Consider the following 26,209-nt stretch of genomic DNA (forward strand, 5'->3'; position numbering starts at 1 on the left):
ACACTGACATCATTCTTATAATGTCACCACAGAATATTAAAACTTTTATCACAGAGCATTACCAATCCATGGCATTTGGGCTACATGTCTAATTATACCCTACCTTCTCCCTGGTTCCTATAAATTCTAAGTGATTGTGGTATTTTTATCATAGAATTAACCTACTGCTTTTTTTTTTCAGTTTAAACTTCATTTATTCAGCTTTCTGTGACCACCTAATTCAAAGTCTCTATCACATTACCCTGCTTTATTTTTTTAATTTAATTAATTCTATTGTATTTACAGTTGTACGACTATAATCACAACCTAATTTTATAAGGTTTCCATACCAAAGTCCCAGCCCACGCCCCCCCACCAAACCTGTCTCCTTGAGTAACCATAAATTTTTTAAAGTCTGTGAGTCAGTTTCTGTTCTGCAAATAAATTCATTGTATCCTTTTTGTATATTCCACATATAAGTGATAGCATATGATGTTTGTCTCTCATTATCTGACTAACTTCACTTAGCATGATAATTTCTAGGTCCATACATGATGCTGCAAATGCCATTATTTCATTCCTTTTTATGGCTAAGTAATATTCCATTGTGTATATGTACCACATCTTCTTTATCCACAACTCTGTCGATGGACATTTACGTTGTTTCCATGTCATAGCTGTTATATATAGTGTAGCAATGAACTCTGGGGTACGTGTATCTTTTTGAGTCATGGTTTTCTCTGGATAGATGCCCAGGAGTGGGATTACTGGATCAAGTGGAAATTCTATTTTTAGTTTTTTGCAGAATCACCATACTGTTTTCCAAAGTGGTCACACCAATTTACATTCCCACAAACAGTGTAAGAGGATTCCCTTTTCTCCACACCCTCTCCAGCATTTATTGTTTATAGACTTTTTGATGTTGGCCATTCTGGCTGGTGTAAGGTGGCTCATTGTAGTTTTGATTTACGTTCTCTGAAATTTGTGATGTTGAACATCTTTTCATGTGTATCTGGGCCATCTGTACGTCTTTTTTTCGAAAATTGTCTGTTTAGATATTCTACCCATATTTCGATTGGGTTTCTTGCTTTTTTTGTTGAGTTGTATAAGGTGTTTTTATATTTTGGAGATTAAGTCTTTGTTGGTTGCATCATTTGCAAAGATTTACTCCCATTCTGTGGGTTATCGTAACTTTTCTTTTTTTTTTTTTCAATTGTTATTTCCCCAATACAATTTTTTTTTCTACTGTACAGCATGGTGATCCAATTACACATACATGTATACATTCTTTTTTCTCCCATTATCCTGCTCCATCATAAGTGACTAGAAATAGTTCTCAGTGCTACACAGCAGGATCTCATTCCTAATCCACTCCAAAAGCAATAGTTTGCATCTATTAACCCCAAGCTCCCAATCCATCCCACTCCCTCCCCCTTCCCCTTGGCAACCACAATATTCTCCAAGTCCATGATTTTCTTTTTTGTGGAAAGGTTCATTGTGCTGTATGTTAGATTCCAGATATAAGTGATATTATATGGTATTTGTCTTTTTCTTTCTGACTTACTTCACTCAGTATGGGAGTCTCTAGTTCCACCCATGTTGCAGCAAATGGCATTATTTTGTTCTTTTTATGGCTTAGTAGTATTCCATTGTGTGTATATACCACATCTTCCTAATCCAATTGTCTCTCAATGGACATTTGGGTTGTTTCAATGTCTTGGCTATTGTGAATAGTGCTGCAGTGGACATGCAGGTGTGTGTCTTTTTTAAGGAAAGTTTTGTCCGGATATATGCCCAAGCATGGGATTGCTGGGTCATATGGTAGTTCTATGTATAGTTTTCTAAAGTACCTCCATACGTTCTCCACAGTGGTTGTACCAGCTTACATTCCCACCATCAGTGCAGGAGTGTTCCCTTTTCTCCACACCCACTCTGGCATTTGTTATTTGTGGGCTAATTAATGATGGCCATTCTGACTGGTGTGAGGTGGTATCTTGTGGTAGTTTTGATTTGCATTTCTGCAATAATCAGGGATGTTGAGCATTTTTTCATGTGCTTGTTGCCCATCTGTGTATCTTCCTTGGAGAAATGTCTATTCAGGTCTTTTGCCCATTTTTCCATTGGGTTGTTGTCCTGTTTGCTGTTGAGTTGTATAAGTTGCTTATATATTTTAGAGATTAAGCCCTTGTCTGTTGCATCATTTGAAACTGTTTTCTCCCATTTTGTAAGTTGTCTTTTTGTTTTCTTTTGGGTTTCCTTTGCTGTGCAAAAGCTTGTCAGTTTGATTAGGTCCCATTGGTTTATTTTTGCTCTTATTTCTCTTGCTTTGGGAGACTGACCTAAGAAAACATTTGTATGGTTGATGTCAGAGAATGTTTTGTCTATGTTCTCTTCCAGGAGTTTTATGGCGTCATGTCTTATGTTTAAGTCTGTCAGCCATTTTGAGTTTATTTTTGTGCATGATGTGAGACTATGTTCTAGTTTCACTGATTTGCATGCAGCTGTCCAGGTTTCCAAGCAATACTTGCTGAAAAGACTATCTCTTTCCCATTTTATGTTCTTGCCTCCTTTGTCAAAGGTTAATTGACCGTAGGTGTCTGGGTTTATTTCTGGGTTCTCTATTCTGTTTCATTGGTCTGTTTGTCTGTTTTGGTACCAGTACCAGTACCACTCTCTTGATTCCAGTGGCTTTGTAACATTGCCTGAAGACTGGGAGAGTTGTGCCTCCTGCTTGGATTTTGTTCCTTAGAATTGCTTTGGCAATTCTGGGTCTTTTGTGGTTCTGTATAAATTTTTGGATTATTTGTTCTAGTTCTGTGAAAAATGTCATGGGTAATTTGATAGGGATTGTATTGAATCCATAGATTGCTTTGGGTAGTAAGACCATTTTTATGCTATTAATTCTTCCAACCCAGGAGCATGGAGTATCTTTTCATTTCTTTACATCTTCTTTAATTTCCTTGATTAATGTTTTATAGTTCTCAGCATAAGTCTATTACTTCCTTGGTCAGGTGTATTCCCTGGCATTTGATTTTTTTGGGGGGTGCATTTTTAAACAGTATTGTATTTTTGTATTCCTTTTCTAATATTTCATTGTTAGTATACAGAAATGCTACTGATTTCTGAATGTTAATCTTATATCCTGCTACTTTGCTGAATTTCTTGTTCAGTCCAAGTAGTTTTTGGGTTGAATCCTTAGGGTTTTCTATATACAGTATAATGGCATGTGCATACAGTGACAGTTTTACCTCTTCTCTTCCTATTTGTATGGCTTTTATTTCTTTTGTTTGTCTGATTGCTGTGGCTAGGACCTCCAGTACTATGTTGAATACCAGTGGTGAGAGTGGGCATCCTTGTCTTGTTCCAGATTTTAGTGGTAATGCTTTTAGCTTTTCTCCATTGAGTATTATATTTGCTGTGGGTTTGTCATAAATGGCTTTTATTATGTTAAGTTATGTTCCCTCTATACCCACTTTGGTGAGAGTTTTTATCATGAATGGATGTTGGACTTTGTCAAGTGCTTTCTCTGCATCTATTGAGAAACAAGGTTTAAAATGGCAATAAGTACATATCTGTCAAAAATCACCTTAAATGTCGATGGACTGAATACTCCAATCGAAAGACACAGAGTGGCAGATTGGATAAAAAAAGCAAAAGCCTTTAATCTGCTGACTACAAGAAACTCACCTTAGGGCAAAAGACACATATAGATTGAAAGTGAGGGGATGGGAAAAGATATATCATGCCAGTGGACAAGACAGGAAAGCAGGAGTTTTAATACTCATATCAGACAAAATAGACATTAAAATGAAGGCCATAAAGAAAGACAAAGAAGGACACTATTTAATGGCTAAAGGATCCATTCAAGTAGAGGATATTACAATCGTCGATATATATACCACTAATATAGGAGCACCCAGATACCTCCAACAAATACTAATGGACATAAAAGGAGAAATAGATGGGAATACAATCATAGTAGGAGACTTTAACATTCCATTCACATCAATGGACAGATCCTCTAGACAGAAAATCAATGAGGCAACAGAGATCCTAAAGGACACAGTAGAAAAGTTAGACTTAATCGACATTTTCAGGACATTACATCCAAAAAAATCAGACTATACATTCTTCTCAAGTGCACATGGAACATTCTCAAGAATTGATCACATCCTGGGGCACAAAGCTAACCTCAACAAATTTAAGAATATAAAATTATTTCAAGTATCTTCTCTGACCACAATGGCATGAAACTAGAAATCAACCACAGGAAAAGAAATGACAAAAAACTGACTACATGGAGACTAAGCAACATGATACTAAAAAAACAATGGGTCAATGAGGAAATCAAGAAAGAAATTAAAAAATACCTCAGGATAAATCATAATGAAGACACAACCACTCAGAATCAATGGGATGCCACAAAAGCAGTGCTCATAGGGAAATTCATAGCAATACAGGCCTTCCTCAAAAAAGAAGAAACATCTCAAATCAACAACTTAACTCACCACCTAAATTAATTAGAAAAAGAAGAATAAACAAAACCTAAAGTCAGCAGAAGGAAGGAAATCATAAAGATCAAAGAGGAAATCAATAAAATAGAGATTCGAAAAACAATAGAAAAATCAATCAAACCAAGAGCTGGTTCTTTGAAAAGGTAAACAAAATTGACAAACCTCTGGCCAGACTCACCAAGAAATGGTGAGGAAATAAGAAATGAAAAGGCAGAAGTCACAACAGATAATACAGAAATACAAAAAACTATGAGAGAATACTATGAACAATTCTGTGCTAACAAATTTGACAACCTAGAGGAAATGGACAACTTTTTAGAGACTTACAGCCTGCCAAAACAGAATTGAGAAGAAATAGATCAACTGAACAGACCAATCACTTGAAGTGAAATTGAATATGTCCTAAAAACACTCCCTACAAATTAAAGTCCAGGACCAGATGGCTTCACAGGTGAATTCTACCAAACATACAAAGAAGAACTTATACCCCTCCACCTTAAACTTTTTCAAAAGGAAATGGAGAAGGAAGACTCCCAAAGACATTCTATGATGCCACCATCACCCTAATTCCAAAATCAGACAAAGATACCACCAAAATAGAAAACTATAATCCAATATCTTTGATGAATATAGATGCAAAAATTCTCAACAAAATTTTAGCCAACCGGATCCAACAACATATCAAAAAGATCATACACCACGACCAGGTGGGATTCATCCCAGGTTCACAAGAATGGTTCAACATATGCAAATTAATCAATGTCATACACCACATTAACAAAAGTCAAAAACCACATGATCATCTCAATAGATGCAGAGAAAGCATTTTCTTTTTTTCAAATGTTTTCCTTTGTTGTGTGAAAGCTTTTGAATTTAATTAGGTTCCTTTGATTTATTTTTGTCTTTATTCTAGGAGGTGGATCAAACAAAACGTTGCTGTGATTTTTGTCAAAGAGCATTGTGCCTATGTTTTCCTCTAGGAGGTTTATAGTATCTGACCTTACATTTAGATCTTTAATCCATTTTGAGTTTATTCTTGTGTATGGTGTGAGAGAATGTTCTAGTTTCATTCTTTCACATGCAGCTGTCAAGTTTTCCCAGCACCACTTATTGAAGAGACTGTCTTTCCTCCACTATATGTTGTTGCCTCCTTTGTTATAATTGGTTGACCATAGGTGCTTGGGTTTATTTCTGGACTTTCTATCCTGTTCCATTGATCTATATTTCTCTTTTTGTGTTTTGATGATGTAGCTTTGTAGTAGAGTCTTAAGTCAGGGAGCCTAATACCTCTGATTCATTTTTTAATTTTCGCTATTGCTTTGGCTATTCAAGGTCTTTTATGTTTCCATTCAAATTTTAAAATATTTTCTTCTAGTTCTCTAAAGAATGTCATTGGTAATTTGGTAGGGATTGCATTGAATCTGTAGACTGCCTTAGGTAATATCTTCATTTTGACAATATTGATTCTTCCAATCCAAGAGCATGGTGTATCTTTCCATCTATTTGGGTCATCTTTGATTTCTTTCATCAGCATCTTATAGTTTTCAGAGTACAGGTCTCTTGTCTCTTTAGGTAGGTTTATTCCTAGGTATTTTAGTCTTTTTTGATGAGGTGGTAAATGGGATTCCTTCCCTAATTTCTCTTTCTGATCTTTCAAGGTTAGTATATAGAAATACAGTCAATTTCTATGTATTAATTTCTGTGTCCTTCAACTTTACCAAATCCATTGATGAGCTCTAATGGCTTTCTGGTAGTGTCTTTAGGATTTTCTATATACAAACAGTGATAGTTTGTATATGTTTGTATATGTCATATACAAACAGTGATAGTTTTACTTCTTTTCCAATTTGGATTCCTTTTATTTCTTTTTCTCCTCTGACTTCTGTGGCTAGGACTTTGAAAACTATGTTGAATAGTAGTGGTAATAGCAGACATCCTTGTCTTGTTCCTGATCTCAGTGGGAATTATTTCAGCTTTTCACCATTCAGAATGATGTTAGCTGTGAGTTTGTTATATATGGCCTTTATTATGTTTAGGTAAGTTCCTTCTATGCCCACTAGCTGGAGGGTTTTCATCAGAAGTAGCTTTTTCTGTGTCTATTGAGAGGATCATGTAGTTTTTATTCTTCAGTTTGTTAATACGGTATATCACACTGACGGACTTGTGGATATTGAAAAATCCTTGCATCACTGGGATAAATCCCACTTGACCATGGTGTAAAATCCTTTTAATGTATTGCTGGATTTGGTTTGCTAATATTTTGTTGAGGATTTTTGCATCTGTGTTCATCAGTGATAATAGCCTATAATTTTTTTGGGGGGGGTTGGTATCTTTGGTTTTGTTTCAGGGTGGTGGGAGCCTCATAGAGTGAGTTTGGGAGTTTTCCTTCCTCTGTGATTTTTTGGAATAGTTTCAGAAGGATAGATGTTAACTATTATTAAATTCACCTGTGAAGCCACCTGATCCTGGACTTTTCTTTGTTGGAAGTTTTTTAGTCACAGTTTTGATTTCAGTACTTCCAATTTTTCCATTCATATTTTGTATTTTGCCTTGGTTTAGTCTTGGAAGATTGTACTTTTCTAGGAATTTGTCCATTTCTTCTAGGTTGTCTGTTTTATTGGCATCAAGTTGCTTGTAGTAGTCTCTTATGAATCTTTGTATTTCTGTGATGTCTGTTGTAACTTCTTTTTCATTTCTAATTATATTGATTTGAGTTTTCTCTTTTTTTCTTGATGAGCCTGGCTAAGGGTTTATCAGTTTAATTGATCTTTAAAAAAAAAAGGTTTTAGTTTCATTGATATTTTCTATGGTTTTCTTTGTGTCTATTTCATTTAATTTTGCTCCAATCTTTATGATTTCTTTCCTTCTGGAAACTCCGGGTTTTGTCTGTTCTTTCTCTAGTTGCTTTAGGTGTAAAGTTATGTTGTTTATTTGAGATTTTTCTTTTTTCCTGAGATAGGCTTGTATTGCTGCTATAAACTTCCCTCTTTGAACTGCTTTTGCAGCATCCGGTAGGTTTTGAATTATTGTGTCTTTGTTGTGATTTGCTTCTAGGAATTTTTAATTTCCTTTTTGATTTCTTCAGGGATGCATTGATTGTTTAGTAGCATGTTGTTTAGTCTCCACGTGTTGATGTATTTTGCAGTTTCTTTCTTGTTATTGATTTCTAGTCTTAGAGCATTATGGGCAGAAGTGATGCTTGATATGATTTCAGTTTTCTTAAATTTACCAAGTTTTGATTTGTGGCCCAGAATGTGATCTATCCCAAAGAATGTTCCTTGTGCATTTAAGAAGAATGTGTATTCTACTGCTTTTGGATAGAATATTCTATAAATACCTATTAAGCCCATCTGGTCTAATGCATCATTTAAGGCCTGTGTTTCCTTTTCATCTTTGTGTCTGGATGATCTGTCCATTGCTGTAAGTGGGGGTTAAAGTCCCCCACATTATTGTGTTATTGTCAATTTCTCCTTCTAACTTTGTTAGCAGTTGCCTTATATATTGAGGTGATTCTATATTGTGTGCATATATATTTATAATTGTTATATAATCTTCTTGGATTGATCCTTTGATCATTATGTAAGTCCTTCTTTGTCTCTTACAATATCCTTTATTTTAAGGTCTATTTTGTCTGATATGAGTACTGCTACTCCAGCTTTCTCTCGATTTCTGTTTGCATGGAATGTTTTCTTCCACCCTCTCACTTTCAACTTTTATGTGGGCCTAGAACTGAAGTGGGTCTCTTGAAGACAGCATATATATATGGCTCTTGTTTTTGTATCCATTAACCCAGTCTATGTCTTTTGGCTGGGGTATTTAGTCCATTAACATTTAAGGTAATTATTGATATGTATGTTCTTACTAGCATTTTATTAATTTTTTTTGGACTTGTTTTTGTTGGTGTTTTTTCTTCCCTTGTTCTCTTGTTCTCTTATCTTTGTAGTTTGATGACTATCTTTAGTGTTATATGGCCCTCAAGGCCAAATGCTCTGGGAGCTCCTCCTCCCAATGCCAGATCCCATGTGTGGGAACCTCACCTGGGGCTCAGAACTCTCACTTCTGTGGGTGAGCCTCTGTGATCTAGTTAATTCCAGTCTGTGGGCCACCCACCTGCAGGTATGAAGTTGCTTATGTCTCATAATCATCCTTCCAAACAGGTCGATGTGGCCTTCTCTTTGACTTTTGGAGTAGGATATCTTTTTTTCATAGATTCCAGTCTCTTTCATTGGGTTGTTCAGCAGTTGATTGTAACTTTGTTTTTTTCATGAGAGAAGGTGAGTTCCAGTCCTTCTATTCTGCCATCTTAATCTCCTTTTCCCATAACAGTAACATTTTTCTTATTGAATAATGGGTGCTTAGTAGATGTTCTTGAATGAATGGGAAATAATGCTATTACTTTTTTTTACCGTACAGTTTTTCTAATTGATGAGACGTTGATCCCGTGAAATTAGAGATTACATTTCCAATTTTCATTGCCATGTAACAGAAATTTCCCTCAATGGAAATTGTTGATGACTTCTCTCTCCTTCCTTAGTTTCAAGGGCAAGCATCAAGAACCAAAATTCTCCTAGAGATTCCTCACAAATGAACTGTAGGTTTAGAGAAGGGAATTAATTGCCCTAACACACAGGCAATAATTTATCATTTCATAGAGATTATGAAACTGATCTTAATACATCTTAACTTCTGCTATAAAAAAAAAATCACAAGTATGTGAAAGAGAACTATGTTCTTCTAGAGCTAAGCTGATGTGTGGTCAAGAAAAAAAAATCATTGCTCCCTCTCATTAACTGTGCTCCATCACCTCATATAGTATTGAGGAAGATTAATTCAGCATGCATTTAACTTTTGTTTGGGACTTACCTTCTGGTGCTTATTCAGCACCTGATATACACATGCAAATAGAACTGATATTCCCCTGCAAATATATGAACCATGGTCTAGGATCCAGCAGTTTAGAATAAGAAGGGAATTTCTGAAAGTATGAAATTGTTTTTACATTCTTTCAGGAAGTATACCTCTTGCTTGCTTGGTATTAAATAATACTTTCTTGATTTTATCTTCCAATCTTCTTAATTGGGATATTAAAATCTTTCTTATCCAAGATGATATTCTAAATGAGAGGTCTGTTCTTTAAACAGACTAGTTTAATATCCTGAGAGTATTCCCATACATGGATTTCCAGACTCATACTTTAAACAATAGTCTATGAAGTTAATGTTCTACAGAATTCAAATCCCTAGGAGCCCACTAAGGTAACTGTCTTTTTTAAAGTATGAATCACCTTTGAAAATGTATCATTCCCTAAAGGATAAGAGGGCTCTATCAGTGGCCTCTGTTGTTAATTCTGAGATTACAGATTCTTTGTCAAGATTATTATTTTGAGAACTTGCCATTTTGGGTATAGATTTTCAACATATTTTTGCAAAATAGAGTTTCTGTATTTTGAATAAATAGTATGTTTTCCTAATAGATTCTGTGAATAGTCTTTTTCACTGATAGAATTTTCATTTCATAGTTATGTCTAAAATATACTTTAGGCTTTTTTTTTTTTTTACTTCTGTCTAAAGTAAGATTTAGACCTAATAAAAATCTTAAAACATCAAAAATATGGTTTAGGATTATGGGTCTTTTTTAAAAAAATTTTAGTGCATTGTCCTAGCAATGTTTCTCTATTTTTGTGAACACATTTCTTTTTGAATATGATTATTTTTGATACATGAAATAATATTTTAAGAGCTTAAAATGTTAATCCTACTGCTTTTAAAGTAAACCAAAAGAATATATTAGGTTCCATAAAGTAAGAAATCATCTCCTATAGAAAAGGAAGAATAAAGTAGTATAAATAACCTTCTCTTTAAACAGAAACTGAAACTTTGAAAGAAAGTAGAATTTGTAGTACCTTGGATTGTTAGAACAGAAAAGTTTTATCTTTATATTATGATCCACAGCACATGTTAGTTTTCTTTTCTGATGTTTAACTTTTCTTCTAGCTCATTAGTTTTCTACATGGAGTTTGAAGTAGATAAATAAATTAGATATAATAGATAAATTTTTAAAAATATCTATAAAGTCTACTAAATATATTATATCTCTTTATCTGCCTGGTGGAGGGGAGTACCCTAAAGAGAGGTCCAGAAAGATCCCATCTTTTTGCTTTACTCTGTGGGGCATTTCCATTTGTAGCAGTAGTTAATCAGTGAATTCAGTATGTTACCACTGTATTTCTGAATTGTGTATATGTGACATAAATCCCTTTAAATTTTTTTTAAATTAAGATATAATTGACCAATAACATTATATTAGCTTCAGGTGTACAACATAATGATTCAGTAGTTACAAATATTGCAAAATGATCACCAAAATAAATCTAGTTAACATCCATCACCATACACAGTTGTAAAAATTTTTTCTTCTGGTATATGGCATAAGGTCTTATAATTATGTTTTGAGAATAAAAGAGCAGTTGGGGAATAACCGCAACAGAATTGAATGTTGTTATATATAAATGTATCTTTGCTTCCAGATTCATATATTTTATTGCAAATATGTTTTGTACTAAATGGTTTCAATTTAAATTAAAAACTTTTCATATCAATAATGATGCTAATTAGTGATCATCCACAAAAATAAACTGAAATTTTTTAGTATTTTCTTCAAAGTAATCTTTTTTTGGCTATTCAAACACTTTATTTAGGAATATGTTGGACAGCTTATTTTAAAATCTGATAGATTAATATAAGTGTGAACAAAATGAGGTATTTTAAATTTCTAACATTACAAAAAGTGTTGTAATTCTCCTATGCTGTGGTGAGATAATGAGAAACCATAATAAAGAAGACAGAGTAGCTCCAAATAACATGTGAAATATATCAGTTATGGAAATGGCACATAAATAGCAACATTTGCTCCAAACCAAATTTCCCTTTAATGAAAGTGGACTACTTTAATGAACCACATCTGTTTCTTTTTTTTAGTGATTTTTATTTTTCCATTATAGTTGATTTACAGTGTTCTGTCAATTTCTGCTCTACAGCAAAGTGCCCAGTCATACATACATATATACATTCTTTTTCTCACATTATCTTCCATCATGCTCCATCATAAGTGACTAGGTATAGTTCCCTGTTCTGTACAGCAGGATCTCATTGCTTATCTATTTCAGTAGGTCTAGGAAGTCATCTACTTTGGCAATACTCTATGAGTAATCAGCGAGTTTGTGCTATTGCATGTTTTGGGGAGTAATAAACATATATTTCCTTCCTAGACAGTCATTCTTTCTCACGATTCTTCTCTATTAATGAAATTTCAGTATACTATATTTAAAAGATTCTAATCAGCATTAAAAATGAAGATATGCTTTATCCACTGAAATAAGAATTATAAATACAAATGTTTAAGTGATTTTGAGAAATGGTAACCCACCTTCCAGAAGGACATCCTTCAAAATCCTTATCTCTGATGCAAGTGACAAGTAATGCTTAATATTACTTACATACTGTGGGTATATATATACATATATATATATATGTATATATATAAATTTTTATCAAAATATAGTTGATTTACAATGTGTTAGTTTCTGGTGTACAGCAAAGTGATCGTATATATTTTATATATATATATATAATTCTTTTTTAGATTCTTTTCCATTATAGATTTTTACAAGATATTGAGTATAGTTCCCATGCTATACAGTAGGTCCTTGTTGATTATTTTATATATAGTAGTGTGTATATTTTAGTCCCAAACTCCTAATTTATCCCTCCCCTCCCCACATTTTATAGAGGAGTAGACATGATTTTAGTCTCACTTCTGATCAACTTGCTTTTGCCTTCTTTCCTAGGAAGTGTGTAGAGAGCTCTGGTGTCTCAGCAAAAGCAACCGCTGTGTCACCAACAGTATTCCTGCAGCTGAGGGAACACTTTGTCAAACTGGGAATATTGAAAAGGGGGTAAGCTCCAATGATTTATTAGCTATTTGTCATGTAGACTAAACTGATAAATTTCTGGTATGATATTCAACCTCTAGGAAATTATGCATACTAATGAAAATGTACTTGGGAAAATAATAAATTCCTAGCCTAGTGAATTATGTTGATAGCTGCAAATATGCATTGTTTAAAAAATCATCATGAGTATTTTTGGGGTCAGTTTCCTCTCTCTATACATATATTTTTGAGTTACATTTGTACAAAAAAGTCCAACAACAGTCTTATTTAATATAGTCTGTTTAGTCATATGTCTTTTTTTCCTGATAATTTCTGGAAAATTATGTTATCCTAAAATAGATTTTATAACTATAGTATAATGAATCACTTTTATATTATAATATGAAAGAATAGTAGAAAAATAAGCAATTTATTGAGCATAGATTTGTTGCTAAATAATTGTTTCATCAGCCTACTTTTCAAAAACAATAATTATTAAAAATTACTCGAAAAGATAAGAATAGCTCAGGCTATTCCTGAAATTCTTTAGGATTTACTCTATATGTGGATCCTAGAATTTATTGCTATGGACTGAATTTACAACAATAGCTACTACTGTCATTTGTTCTCAGTTCTGACTTCTTCCATGTTAGTTGGGCTAGTTTCAACAAAGATTACACTGAATTTCAGTTTACAATCTGATGTTTAAATAAAAAGAATGAAAGCTTTTGGGCAGCTGTCACAGTTTATTAATCCTTGCTGACGGCTTCATTCAGGACCCATGACCTAGTGCCATGTTGATGGCTTTTCCATGCTGAGTTTGGAAATGTTGGTAAATTATGCTAAATGTATAAATTGATAGAGTCATTTTAAAAAGATTAAGAATCTTTTTCTGAAACTTCGTGAGTAGCCAATAAAAATACAGAGACCTTCACACACTACCAAAAATTCCTTGTTTTTTTTCACAGAAGTAATAGAAAATATTAGGAACTACATTCTTGAAACAACAGTCTAGGTTTGTTTTGGAACCAACAGTTCTTGTCAACGACAAGTAGCAATTCACATCAATCTGTATTTAGAAGAAATACACAATTGTAAGGGGAAAGTCCCTGTGAGAATCTGTTTCTATAATTTGCCATTGATTGATTATTATTCTTGTGATCTACACCAATGGGCCACTCTTTCTATTTGCCTGTAATAATACTAGGCCTGATGGCTCTCTTTATTTTACTTTATTTTTTAACCTAAGGCGTAAAAAACTCAATCTTTTAAACACCATTGCTCCCCTGAAAGCATTCTATAAATTATATAATAACTCTAAATAAGTAAGCCACAGGTAGTGCCTATCTGAGAACACAAACCTCAGTCATCTTTATGGTAAACACATATTTAATATTGAATTATTTGTCCTCTGAAATGTCATATCTTACAGCTTATTTGTATGTTTTTGATAGAGGTGACATTTTTCATGAAAGTTACAGACAATTTTAAAGACTACCTAGAAAATTCTCTAAATAATATCAAAGCTAGAAGTATTAAACTTATATTTAAATAAGCATATAGATGGGAAATAGAATTACTTCTGAGAATAAATGAGTAAACACAGACATGAGAAAGTAAATAAAATGGGGCCCAAATATATTTGATTTCTAAAAATTCTCATTCTTTATCTAGGCTAATGGTTGTCAATTTTTTGATCCTTAAACCCTTTCTTCACATGCAATCTACATAATTCTGATATGTACATTTGAAAAAAGTGGCAATGCTCAGATTAAAAGAATCCCTTGCTTGCCTGCTTACCCTGTCCTTAGAATCTTGTCAGCTTCCAGAATACTTTAGCAGAATATTTTTGACTCCATGAAAATCTATTTAAGAACCTGTAAGTGAAGAAAAATTTGTCTACCAAGAGGCTGTTAATATTCACAATATTAGAGTGTAGTTTCATAAAAATCAATACATTGTATTTCACCATCAAAAATTAATCTATAAAACAAATCATAGCCGTTCTTCCAGACTTGGAAGGTTGGTAGACAGCTTTAAGTATGGCACTAGGGAGTGTTTAAATGAATGAATGAATGAAAAAAATATATATCATACAGGGTCCTAGAAAGAAAAAGGACAGAAATCTAAGAGAAGACTTCCAAAGTATTTCTATAATTATCTTTGAATTTATGAAGAGGCTTTCAAAGAATAGATCAACCTACATTTTTAAGTGGGAAAAAAAGTACAAAGAACTCTTTATGTGAACTGAGCACTTCATAATTATTGTTAATTTGTTTTTTACTAACTGCATTTGCCATGTCATCTATTTGTGAATTTTTATTTTTGATTTCAGTTACTTTTTTTCCTAATAAGAGGAGCGTGATTACTGTTAACAAATGCAGATTTTTCTCTTTAAGGCTATACCTATTTGAATATTAAACCAGAGCTCAGTATTTTGACTCAAATCAAAACAATCATGCAAAACATGTCACCTAGTGACAAAATTAAAGTGAAATTTTCAGTTGTTCTGGTCAACTTTGTGTGGCCAGTGTATATTCTTACCATCTAAAAATAGTTGACATCGCCAGTAAGAATGATAATAATGATAATGAATAGTTTTAAAGTACTTACACTATGCCAGATACATATTTGTTCTGTTTACTATTAACAAAAATCCTATGAGGAGGGGTACTGTTTTAACTCCATTTTACCAATGAAGAAAGCAAGATTTGAAAGCCTAAGATTACATAGCAATTTAATATTAGAAATGAGATTCCAGTCCAGGTCTTTCTGATTCCAAAGTTGAAAACTTGGCCCCTCTATACTGCCTCTGATTATGCTTCATCTTCAGATGGGAAATTTTGCAGATTAAAAAGAAAATTTTCATTGTCACAGAAATAGTGAGCCACTGAGCATGAGATGGGTGTTAATAATATACTTTACCCTTTATTACCAAGTGGATTTTTCATTTGTTTACCTATAATAGTTTTTTATCTCAGGAATCACAATAAAAAGTCACCTGGAATTTTGCTAAGAATATATGATAGTGTTAAAATTGGCAAAGTAATAAGTCTTTACTGTAAAATGAGAGAAAAATCTATTTCTAAATATTTCATAGAGATATTGTGAGGATGGAATGAGATAATATCTCAGTGAGCTTTTCATTGGCTTCCTCAGAGGGAAGGTGCTAGTATATATTACGAGAGCATCATCATTACTTTCCACTATTATTTGCCAACCTTAAATGATAGTGGGCAGAAAATTATTTGCCATACTGTCTTTACTGACCTCACAGACTGGCATCTCATGTCTTTATGAGCATCACAGACTATAAGCATGAGTTTGTGTGTCTCAGAAACATGAATGGAATATTCACAACTTCTGATCTTAACTCTGAATTTCAAAACTACTCTCATCAGAAGAACAAGGAAAAAATATACATCCTGTCTAGCCAGCAGGATAAAACCAAAGCTGCTTATAGCTTTTTGAATAAATCTTCTCAAAAAAGGTTGGGGGTGGGGGAAAAACATGGCTCAAGTGATAGCATAGATATATCCTGAGGACTGGATCCACAATGATCTCGTCAAACTCTGGCTGCAAAAGATATGGGATCTTTGCCCGGGGGCACAGTTCCACAAATGTTCCACGTAAGTATGGGAACTGTTCCATGCACATTTAGCAGATGGAGTAAGAAATATGGCCAAAAAATTAAAAACTGATCTTTGCGTGAGTCCTGGGGGGTCTGACATCGCTATTACAGCCATTGGATTTTTGCCTGAATAAGCCATTCAAGGACTGAATAAGAACCATATGGTCTGAATGGATGTGCTCAGGGACAGTAGCATTAACCAAAGGAGGAAATTTGATGAGCCCAGACAGTGTGCTGGTACTGTGTGTCCATGGGTCGAACTCCTACAAACCAATCAATATAAATTTCAGCTAAAAGAACTTTCCTTAGACATGGCATCAGCATTAGCCCTTTGAACAGAAATCGGAGGGATGCCATATTTGATGAAATAGCAAACAAAGCTTTAGACTATAAAAACTCTGATAGTAGTGTTGGCATTGTTACTGAACAGGATATTAAGGATAATCAAAACCCAATCCTTGCAAGCTCCAATGGTGACCACAAAGAAGGTTTCAGATACTTGGTTTATTGCCAAAAGATTGATTTAATGATTCTATGATACTCACTTAGAGACTGCACAGCATTTGGGCTTACATGTACATGACATTAATTCCTAATATTTTTACATGGGAAACATAGGGCTGAATTAGAATAGGATTATTTCATGCCCTTCTAAAGCACTGGACATTTACAGCCTTAGAACTTAATTCACTTAGAGTAGAATGTCGTATGTTTTGACTGGGTCCCAAACTATAAACACGGAAAGTGAAGAAAGAATAACTCTTCCAATTGCTCTAGAAATTTAAATAGTATAGAATGACAAGTTCTGATTTAGAATTTGGGCTGAAATAAACTTTAGCATTCCTGCACCTGCACAGTGGAAAGATAAGGCTTTTAATAGCACTGTGCTCCAACTCTCAGCTTTTTTGATTTGGGAAGAATGTTCTATATTGAATCACCAATATCACTTCCTTTAAAATCTTAGCATTTCCTTAGAGGTATCTTATTCCAGATGCTGGCTGTACCCAGTGCTGGCTATGGTACAAGATCTACCATAATCATATCCTAAAATATCTCGTTTAAAGAAATTATTTAAAAATACTGTGTGTGTGTGTGTGTGTGTGTGTGTGTGTGTGTGTACAGTATTATTTTGAAATTTTTCTTTTAGAATTCTGACAAATTTTCAAGGTTAGATTGTTTGATTTATTTCTTTCTTAAGGTAGTTCCCTGATAGAGATCATGAAATTCAGTGGTCTAATAGAATGAAATGTTGTTTAAGGATAAATAAGTGTTTCTTAAGAAAAATTTTAAAGCCTCATTGGAATGTATCATCTTTCATCTTGTTTTTGTTTTTGTCTTTTTTTTTAGGGGTTTTAGGGCTGCACTTGTGGCATATAGAGGTTCCCAGACTAGGGGTCAAATCAGAGCTATAGCCACTGCCTACACCACAGCCACAGCAACGTGGGGTCCAAGCCACATCTGCAACCTACACCATAGCTCATGTCAAGCTAGATCCTTAACCCACTGAGCAAGGCCAGGGATCGAACCTGCAACCTCATGGTTACTAGTCACATTCGTTTCCATTGTGCCACAAGGGAAAGTCCATATTTCATCTAGTTTTTAAGACACATTTCTTTTATTTAGAAGGAATGTGAAAAGCAAGAATGAACAATAGGAAATTTTATTTTAGGGATGTGATAGTTTCACTTTTTTCACCTTTCTGAATCTGGTTAAACACAACTGAGTTAGCAAAAAAGAAGGCCAGGTTTATCCAATTTATCTGGATAATTTAGGTTGAAATAATATAACTCATATTTAGAATAGTCCAAAATCACTGAATTGTGTATAATTCTTGGGAATAAAGATTAAAAACTGGTTTCCATCCGAATATATTTAACTTCTCTGTATCAAGAAATGAAGTAAAAGTCTATGCCTGTGGAATTAGAGCTTTTAGTTTTGACCCTTTCGGGTTAAGGATAAAAATAGAAAATATAATGCTCAAAATTCTCACCTTTAGTGTGCTTATAGGATTTGTATAACTTCAGTTTGCTTTATTTGGTGTAGTATAATTATATTAATTATGACTTACACTAAAATCTTAGTATATATTGATTAATATTATCATCTAGAATATTAGCTCAAATAACTTGATCCATATGAGGTTCCCTATAAGTTTCTTTAAAAATGTATTAAGTAAATTAAGTTTCTTTTAAAATCATGTACAACGTCAAGATATTTAATACTACCAGAAAGAGAAGTAGTAAAAATTCCAAAGTGATCTCTTCCTATAAATACGAGATGAGGGGAAACTAAACAAGTACAAAAGAACATTTTTTGCCAGAGAGAAAATTAAACAAGTCATTTGATAGATTTTTAACTTTTTCGAAGGTATGTCTACATAGAACTAATTTAAAAGCCATCCTCATCCAAACCATATTATAATCAAAAACTGATTTTAATCTCTACTTTATAGTTAAGGAAGCTGAAGAAAAGGAACAAATGTCTTGGGAGTTGCCTGGTGGCCTAGTGGATGGGACTTGGGCCTAGATTCAATCCCTTGTCTGGGAACTGAGAGCCCATCAAGCTGCTGTATCCTGTGGCCAAAATAATAACAGTAATAATAATACAAGAAAGAAGGGAAAGAAAGAAAGAGAAAGGGAAGGAAGAAAGGAAGGGAGGGAAGAGAAAGGAATAAGAAAGAAATTACTTGCTTTAGATCAAAGATACTACTAGAATGTAATACAGTCAACGAATAGACTGAAGTTTTTCCTACACAAAGTTGTTAATTGCTGAACTAGTCGGTAGTCTCTTGTCAACTGCTAGATGACTGATAATTATTATTATAAATCATTCTTGAACCATGTATGTGTTAATTAACTTTCTAATATATTGTCTGTTATGTTAGAACTCCATGGAATAGATAAAATTACTGGCATGAATTTATGCAATTAAAGGTTTAGCAAAAACTTATGGAATACTACTGCTGTGTAGATGTTAATTAATGGTAAGAACTGAGCAACATTTTACAAACTAAATATTTGTGTTTATCTTTTACCTTAAGGATAAGTTTTAAAAGGAAAACAAAAGAGTTTATGTGACTTTCCTTATTCCACATTCTATGAGCATCCAAGAAACATGCAAAACATGTTTAGAACCTAAATCTTTCAGTATTTTGTGACCTTCACAATTTTGTCCCCTGAAAAATGCAAAATGTGAGTTTTTTCCTCTACTAATTATGAGAATATTCAAGGAGGTATGTTATAACATGTGGTTGTATATTTGCAGGTAAAATTTTTTTTTAATCTCTAGTGTTATTTTGTATTTTATGTAGTAAAAGTAATTCAGTAAAGTACGTTATTCATTATTGTCTTCAAATATATGATTCTAACCTCCAGATGATTTTTTTCCACTGATTTTTTATGTGTTATTTGGATGGACAATCCTTTTCTACAATAAGTGACTTTGGACAAGGTCCTTCAGGTTCTATTTTTTTCTTCTGAAAAAATGAAGTGCTTAGACCACATGAATTGTAAAGTCTCTTTGAGCTTTAAGTGCAGCTTAAATAAATGTAAAATCAAATTTTATTATTTGAAATAAGTAATGCTAAATTTCCAACTTGAAAAAAATAGGCATGTTTTAAGATTTGGAATTCTTTAGTATTAATTGTCATTAATAGAAGCTATAGGGAAAAAATCAGTAATTGCTATTTAATACTACATTGCTCAGTTACTGTCATAGGAAAATAGGTTCAGACATAAGTATTCTTACACACAGCTACTTGCAGTAACAAAAGTGTAAAACTGGGGATTATTTGGTCCACTGTTGTGACTTTTATATGAATAAAAGTTTAATGTAATTGGTATATCATTATACAAATGATGGGTCTTCAAGATCAATTAGATAAATCATAATCTGGTAGCTGGAATATTCTCTCCCTCTTACATGTACATTGGTAGTAGCCCTGCTCCTGGAGTTGATACTATATTATTGGTTTAGCCAACTGCCTCTGCTTTATCATTTTGGACAGATGATATTTTTTCTTCATGGTAATTTTAATTGCCTAAAATTCAGTCTTTTTTAGTGTTCTATTTTAATATTTATTTGATTTAGGATCAGATTGTTTGGCCTTAGAGCCAATCTACTGGCCTTAGAGCCAATTGAATACTAACTTCTTTTTGCCTAGTTTTTTATAGATGAATGATAATTGCTCTGCACTTCTCTATAAAAGTCCTTTATACTGTTACAACTATTGAAACGTTTGTTGAATGTCACCTACCAGGGAAACTACCAGGAAATTTTACTTTCTTTACCCTCCAGTATGTCCAGTTCCTTCCTGACATGTAGTAACCAAAATAAGACACAGTATTCTGTAATTTAACTCAAGTATTCATTCATTCGCTAGAGTTTTGTTGTATATCTACTTCATTCTGAACACTGTTCTAGACATTTAGCATTTCCAGTTAGAACATTGGTGATCTATATCTGCTCTGTCCAACACTGTAGCAGATAGCGACATGTGGCTGTGGAGCCCTAGAAATATGGCTAGTGGGTCTGAGGAGCTGAATTTTTAATTTTAATTAATTTAAATTTGAATAACCACTTGTAACTCTCAAGGCATTTACTAAGGAGAAGAGGAAAAAAGTAATACAGAAGTTATTTGAAAAATAAACAGGCTAATTTAAAGTAGTGGTAGCAGTGGACACTAGAACCGGAAGATGTAATCTCTTGTACATCCTGGAGATGGGGGAGGGGAAAGCAAGGAGGGGTAGTGAAGTACCAGCACTTCAGAAAGAGAGTGATCGAGGAACAATCTCTGCAATAAAGTGACACTCACTTGACCTGAGACCAAATGATAAGAGAACAATAAATGGAATCTGGAGAAGAGTACTCCCAGGAGGGCTAGCAAATGCAAATAACCTGAGGAGAAAACAAGTTTAACATATTGAGGAAAGAAGAGAAGGCCATTATGTCTGGAACATTCTGTACAAGAGAGAATAACGCTGGAGAATGAGGAGCGGCTAGATCACAAAGGCCACTGTTGACCAGAGTTAAGGGAAACTGCCACAGTTTTTTAAGCAAAAAAGTGACATGAGGAGTTCCCTTCTTGTGCAGTGAGTTAAGAATCTGGCTTTGTCAACTGCAGCAGCTTGGGTCATTGCTGTGGCTAGGTTTGATCCCTGGCCTAGGAACTTCCACATGCTGCAGGCATGGCCAAAAAAAGAAAAGTGATGTGATGTGATAATGTGTTTTTAAAAGAGCTCTCTGAGAACTCATTGGGGGAATAGATTGATTTTAGGTAGAAGAAAGTGAGGCAAGGGATCAGGTAATGAGCTATTCCACTTGCCAGTTTGGTCTAGAGTAGTAGCAATACAAACAGTGCAAATGGAAGAATTCTAAATATACAGAATTTGTATAATAGGCTGATTACTCTATAAGCATCGCATGCCATAATCCCTTTACATTTTAACATAAGGGTTCTTACTTAACAATCTAACATTGTTGACAGTTACTCAATTCTAATAATATTCCATATTTTTTTCACATAAACAAATAATTTCCATAACATCAGTACGGTTTGTCAAATTTTGATAACTCAGAAAAAAATGCACCAATAAAAGCCTAGAAATGCTTGGGTTGTTTTTTTAAAAAAGATTTTCATTTTTACCATATTCTGAAAATAAGATTTATCATGTTAGAGTTATGAGCTGATTATGCCATGTCTGTGTCTTGATAAATTATTCCTGGCTTTCTACTTATGTGCAGTATGTGTGGTTTATTGCAGAGAGTAAGGCTGAAAGGAATTCCAGTACACATGTTCATGCAGGACCTATACACATGGCCAGTCAGTGTATAAGGGTTTTTTTGTACCCCGTCCCTAGTGTCTTGGCATTACTTTTATTATGTCTGCAGTACTCATGTAGATGAAATGCCACAGCACATTCTTTTACTATTGTAGCCTCAACCAGCCTTTTTTTTTCTTTTTTCTTTTTTTTTTTTTTAAGAAAAAGCAATTACCATCATAAAAATTCCTTACTGGGGAACTTTCCATATTGCATTATCATTCCATGAGTCTAATAATAGTGGGATATAAAGAAAAAAGTTTTAATACTAAAATATCTAAAAAAGACTTTTGAGGTCTCTATAATGTGAAACACTAAAAGTCTGGAGGAGGAAAAATAAGGAAAAAGAAGTAAAGTTTTTTAGACTCTTGGTACTTGTTAGAGATTTATAAATCATTGCCTAGGTAAAGATAATTTGCAGATCACATGTACCTTTACCAATGTCTAAACACAGTTAAAAAACTCTGTTATCTATTGGGAGAATGCTAATGCCTATAATTGGTCATTGCTGATCCTTATGTATTTCTATCCTGATAGCTCTATCTGCCTAAAAGCTAATTCTGTGTTTTCTGTGAAATCTTGCAGTGGTGTTATCAGGGAGATTGTGTTCCTTTTGGCACTTGGCCCCAGAGCGTAGATGGGGGCTGGGGTCCCTGGTCACTATGGGGAGAGTGCAGCAGGACCTGCGGGGGAGGCGTCTCCTCATCCCTAAGACACTGTGACAGTCCAGCGTAAGTAGCTAAAGTAAGCCGGAGCCAACAAAAAGACACAGTTGGAAATGATTCAAAGCTGCGGTTTCACATGTTATCTGTAAAAACGTTTCACCAGTGAGCCAAGTACTTGTCTTCAGAACGAGGAATAGGCACAGGAAAGTGGAGGAGCCTTGTTAGGCAGACTTTCTTTTTCTTCTTTTCACCTTGCTGTGTAACTAAAAGAGAAAAGCATTGTGTATCTATCCCAGGTATAGCCAGACTTTTAATTTAGTAATAATCAGATAGATTTCCTCCTCCAAAAAGTACTGAATTATGGATGAATCCAGGTCTGGTCTAAGCTACATTACCATTATTCCCAGGAAACCTGAGGTCTTTTCACATGTCACATAAAATTATTACTGCTACATTAGTATTAAAAGGACCAATGAGAGCACTTCAAGGATTGAAATGCCTTGATTCGCATCACAAATCACAATGAAAAGAATACTGCCCATGTGTTAAAATAGTTTCCATTCACATGCCCCCATTAATCATCTTCCAGAGCTGCCACCACTTTTCTCCCCATGACTGTTTTATGCAGGTCAGACTGCTCCTCTCCCACCACTCTTTTTCTCCAGCCAGAGTCCCCCTGGCATGTAGCCAGCTCCATCAGTATTCCTTGCTAGCTGTGTTGCTCCTTCTTCCCACAAGTGCCCATTACAGGTGGATGATTCCTCTAGTTGGTCTTTCGTGTCCTCCCAGAGACTGAACTGCTCCTTAGCTGCTTCATGTCAAAAGCTCCCATTTTGGTTTAGAGCTCAGGTTGAGGACTTTCTTTCCTGACAATTATTTGAGGCAGAATAATGTTCTGATATCACTTCTGCTTTTTTCCCCCTTCTAGAGTAAAAGATGGTCTGTTCTTATTTTTTCTTTTTTCTCATTTTAACTCAGGATCCCTCTCTTTAGTTTCTCTCTCTAAATATCTCTTTTCTTCTCTTTTATACTCTTTAACTTGAAATTGTTCCTTGTTTTCATTCTCCCACTTTCTGTCTTTACCCTCCTGCTAAACAGAGCTCACCGTCACCCACTCATAAACCAGCTTTGCCACCACCATCCCCACTACCTTGTTTTTGTCTGACCAACCCATTTCTCCCATGCTGATTCAAGCTGGGTCTTTTCTCAGCATTCACAGTATATTCAAAGTGTAACTTTAATTATCCCATTGATACCATTGAGCCAAAATTATAATTAGACTTGATCTTTTAAAAACAAGTACAGAATAATTAAGTCCAACTGAAGGCTACTGTAATTTAATAACCAAAAGTATAAAACCCTATGATAATAAATAATATACTTAGATACTTAAGAAGATGACATGGACTTCTTTTAAAAGAACAAGTTAGTTTTTTCCAGTCAAAAACTGTATGCCCAAATGATAACATAACTTTCCCTAATGTTAAATACTCCAAAAAATCAATTCATGTAAAACAAATATTTGACACATTAATTTGAGTGTAACATAAAGTACTTATATAATGCAAGCCCTTCTGATGTTTAGATTTAATTTTTAAAAACTCCATGTATTATTTGAAATGAGATAGAAATTTCTTTGTGCATTAAAAACTTTGAACTGAAGCTATTTCCAGAAAGTTATTTAGGGTCCTCTCCTTATTTCCAGTCTGGGAGAAAAAACTAAACTCCATTTTCTGCTTGGTGAACATATGACATCAGATTATGTGTTTTATTGAATATGATTCAAATGGCTTTTCATTGTAAATGATTTTTTAACTCATTGTATTGAACTGAGTACCTGTTTACTAGGATAATTAGAAAAATACATTGATGTGATTGCATTTTCTTAAGAATGTATATCATCACAATTAAGAGGCTTATAAAGTTATTCGTAGTAAATCACCTTAATTTTTATGTTCAACAACCGTAATTATTATTGCCCTCACCAGCATGACTATTATTTTAATAACTAATAAAATGCCTAATTTTGTATCTTTTTAAAGTAAATGTTCTTATGTTTTCATCAAGCAGTATATGTACTCTTTACATGGTTAAATATATTACATTCACATGTTAAACAAAATGTGTTTTCAGACCTTCAGGAGGTGGAAAATATTGCCTTGGGGAAAGGAAACGGTATCGCTCCTGCAACACAGATGTAAGTAAAACCAAACTCTGCTATTAAAAATTAGCTTACATTTCCCCTGGAGCAGGGAAATCTTTAAAATTGTGAGCTATTTGATCAGAAATCCATGTGTATGAGGGTCACATGAATTTTTCAAAGTACATGGAACCAGCCTCAGGTCCATCAATTCCATCAACAGTGCTAAAAGCAAATACACTCTCCCCTGATAGGAATCAAAAGAGAAACACACAGCCCCTGAACTTCCCTGGGCCCCCAACACTCACAACTTTGCCACCAATATCTTTCTTGCGTTCAAGGAACAAGGATTAATCTTATTATTCCATTTATCCCATTTTGTATTTGCCACTGCAGTAAGTCCCAAGCTTCCACATCATTCCTTGTCTCTTGCCTTCCAATCCTATAAATCTGTTATTCCTTCTTTTGCTTCTTATCCCTGCCCAACGACTGAAACTCTTCTACGCCCTTGGAAACTCATGATCCATCATCAGCAAAACCCTTTATATCCTGACATCTCCAATTTTTTTTTGATAGGCAAAAAATAGATTTATTAAGATAAAGCACTTGTGAGAGATGCAAGTGTGCAGGAATGGTGATTCTCTAAATTTTCTTTCTTTTCACATTCTTGTTCTAATTAAAACTGGCTCAGAGTTCCCGTCGTGGCCCAGTGGTTAACAAATCCGACTAGGAACCATGTGGTTGCGGGTTCAATCCCTGACCTTGTTCATTGGGTTGGGGATCCGGGGTAGGCGTGAGCTGTGGTGTAGGTTGCAGACGTGGCTTGGATCCTGCGTTGCTGTGGCTCTGGCGTAGGCCAGCAGCTACAGCTCCCATTGGACCCCTAGCCTGGGAACCTCCATATGCCGCGGAAGCAGCCCCAGAAAAGGCAAAAAGACCAAAAAAAAAAAAAAAAAAACCTGGCTCTCCTCTGAAGCTACTCCTTCCTCTGCAGCCCCCAAAGTTAAGAATATAGGTTTTCTCCCTTAGCTTTTAAATGACTGGGCCTGGAAGTGAATTGACTATCTTTTTTATACCTCATTTCTCCTCCCAGATAATTTTTGCTTCCTCCTATGTAAAAACCACAGCTTTTAATTTCATGTCATCACACTATCACCCACACACCCACACTATGCTCTTTTGCTCTCCAACCCTATGCCTATCTTAATTCTTGGTTATTCATAGATATGTAGATGATTCTTCCAACATCTTCTCTTTTGGCTTTTTCCATAAATATACAAACATGCTGTTATTTCTGCTATCTTTAAAAAACAAAAGCAAAAAACCTGCCATTTATTTTCTTTGCTCCCTTTGAAATAAAATTCCTCAAAAGACTGACTTTACCTACTATATCTAATTCCTCTCTAATTCCTCTTCTCATTTTCCCCTAAAGTGGTTCCTATCAAGTTTTTGCCTCCATCATTCTACTGGAAGTGCCCTTGTCCAGTCCCAGATGTCTTTTGTGTTGCTAAACCCAATAGTCAGTTGTGAG

The 26,209-nt window shown here is 34.3% G+C and overlaps 1 protein-coding gene across 2 annotated transcripts in view; it reads left to right on the plus strand.

The window, feature by feature from the left end:
• The window catches only part of ADAMTS6 (ADAM metallopeptidase with thrombospondin type 1 motif 6), a 322,344-nt gene that overhangs the window by 202,262 nt on the left and 93,873 nt on the right, over nt 1-26,209 (plus strand). Inside the window, exons 12-14 of one of the 2 annotated variants that reach the window (XM_047752832.1) lie at nt 12,340-12,447; nt 22,459-22,604; nt 24,672-24,735. In XM_047752832.1, the coding sequence (XP_047608788.1) occupies nt 12,340-12,447; nt 22,459-22,604; nt 24,672-24,735 (318 nt within the window). The remainder of the gene's footprint in view (nt 1-12,339; nt 12,448-22,458; nt 22,605-24,671; nt 24,736-26,209) is intronic. The other variant, XM_047752915.1, reaches the window with a different exon arrangement.

This window comes from Phacochoerus africanus, chromosome 1 (genome assembly GCF_016906955.1).
Source record: "Phacochoerus africanus isolate WHEZ1 chromosome 1, ROS_Pafr_v1, whole genome shotgun sequence".
Classification (NCBI taxonomy): domain Eukaryota; kingdom Metazoa; phylum Chordata; class Mammalia; order Artiodactyla; family Suidae; genus Phacochoerus; species Phacochoerus africanus.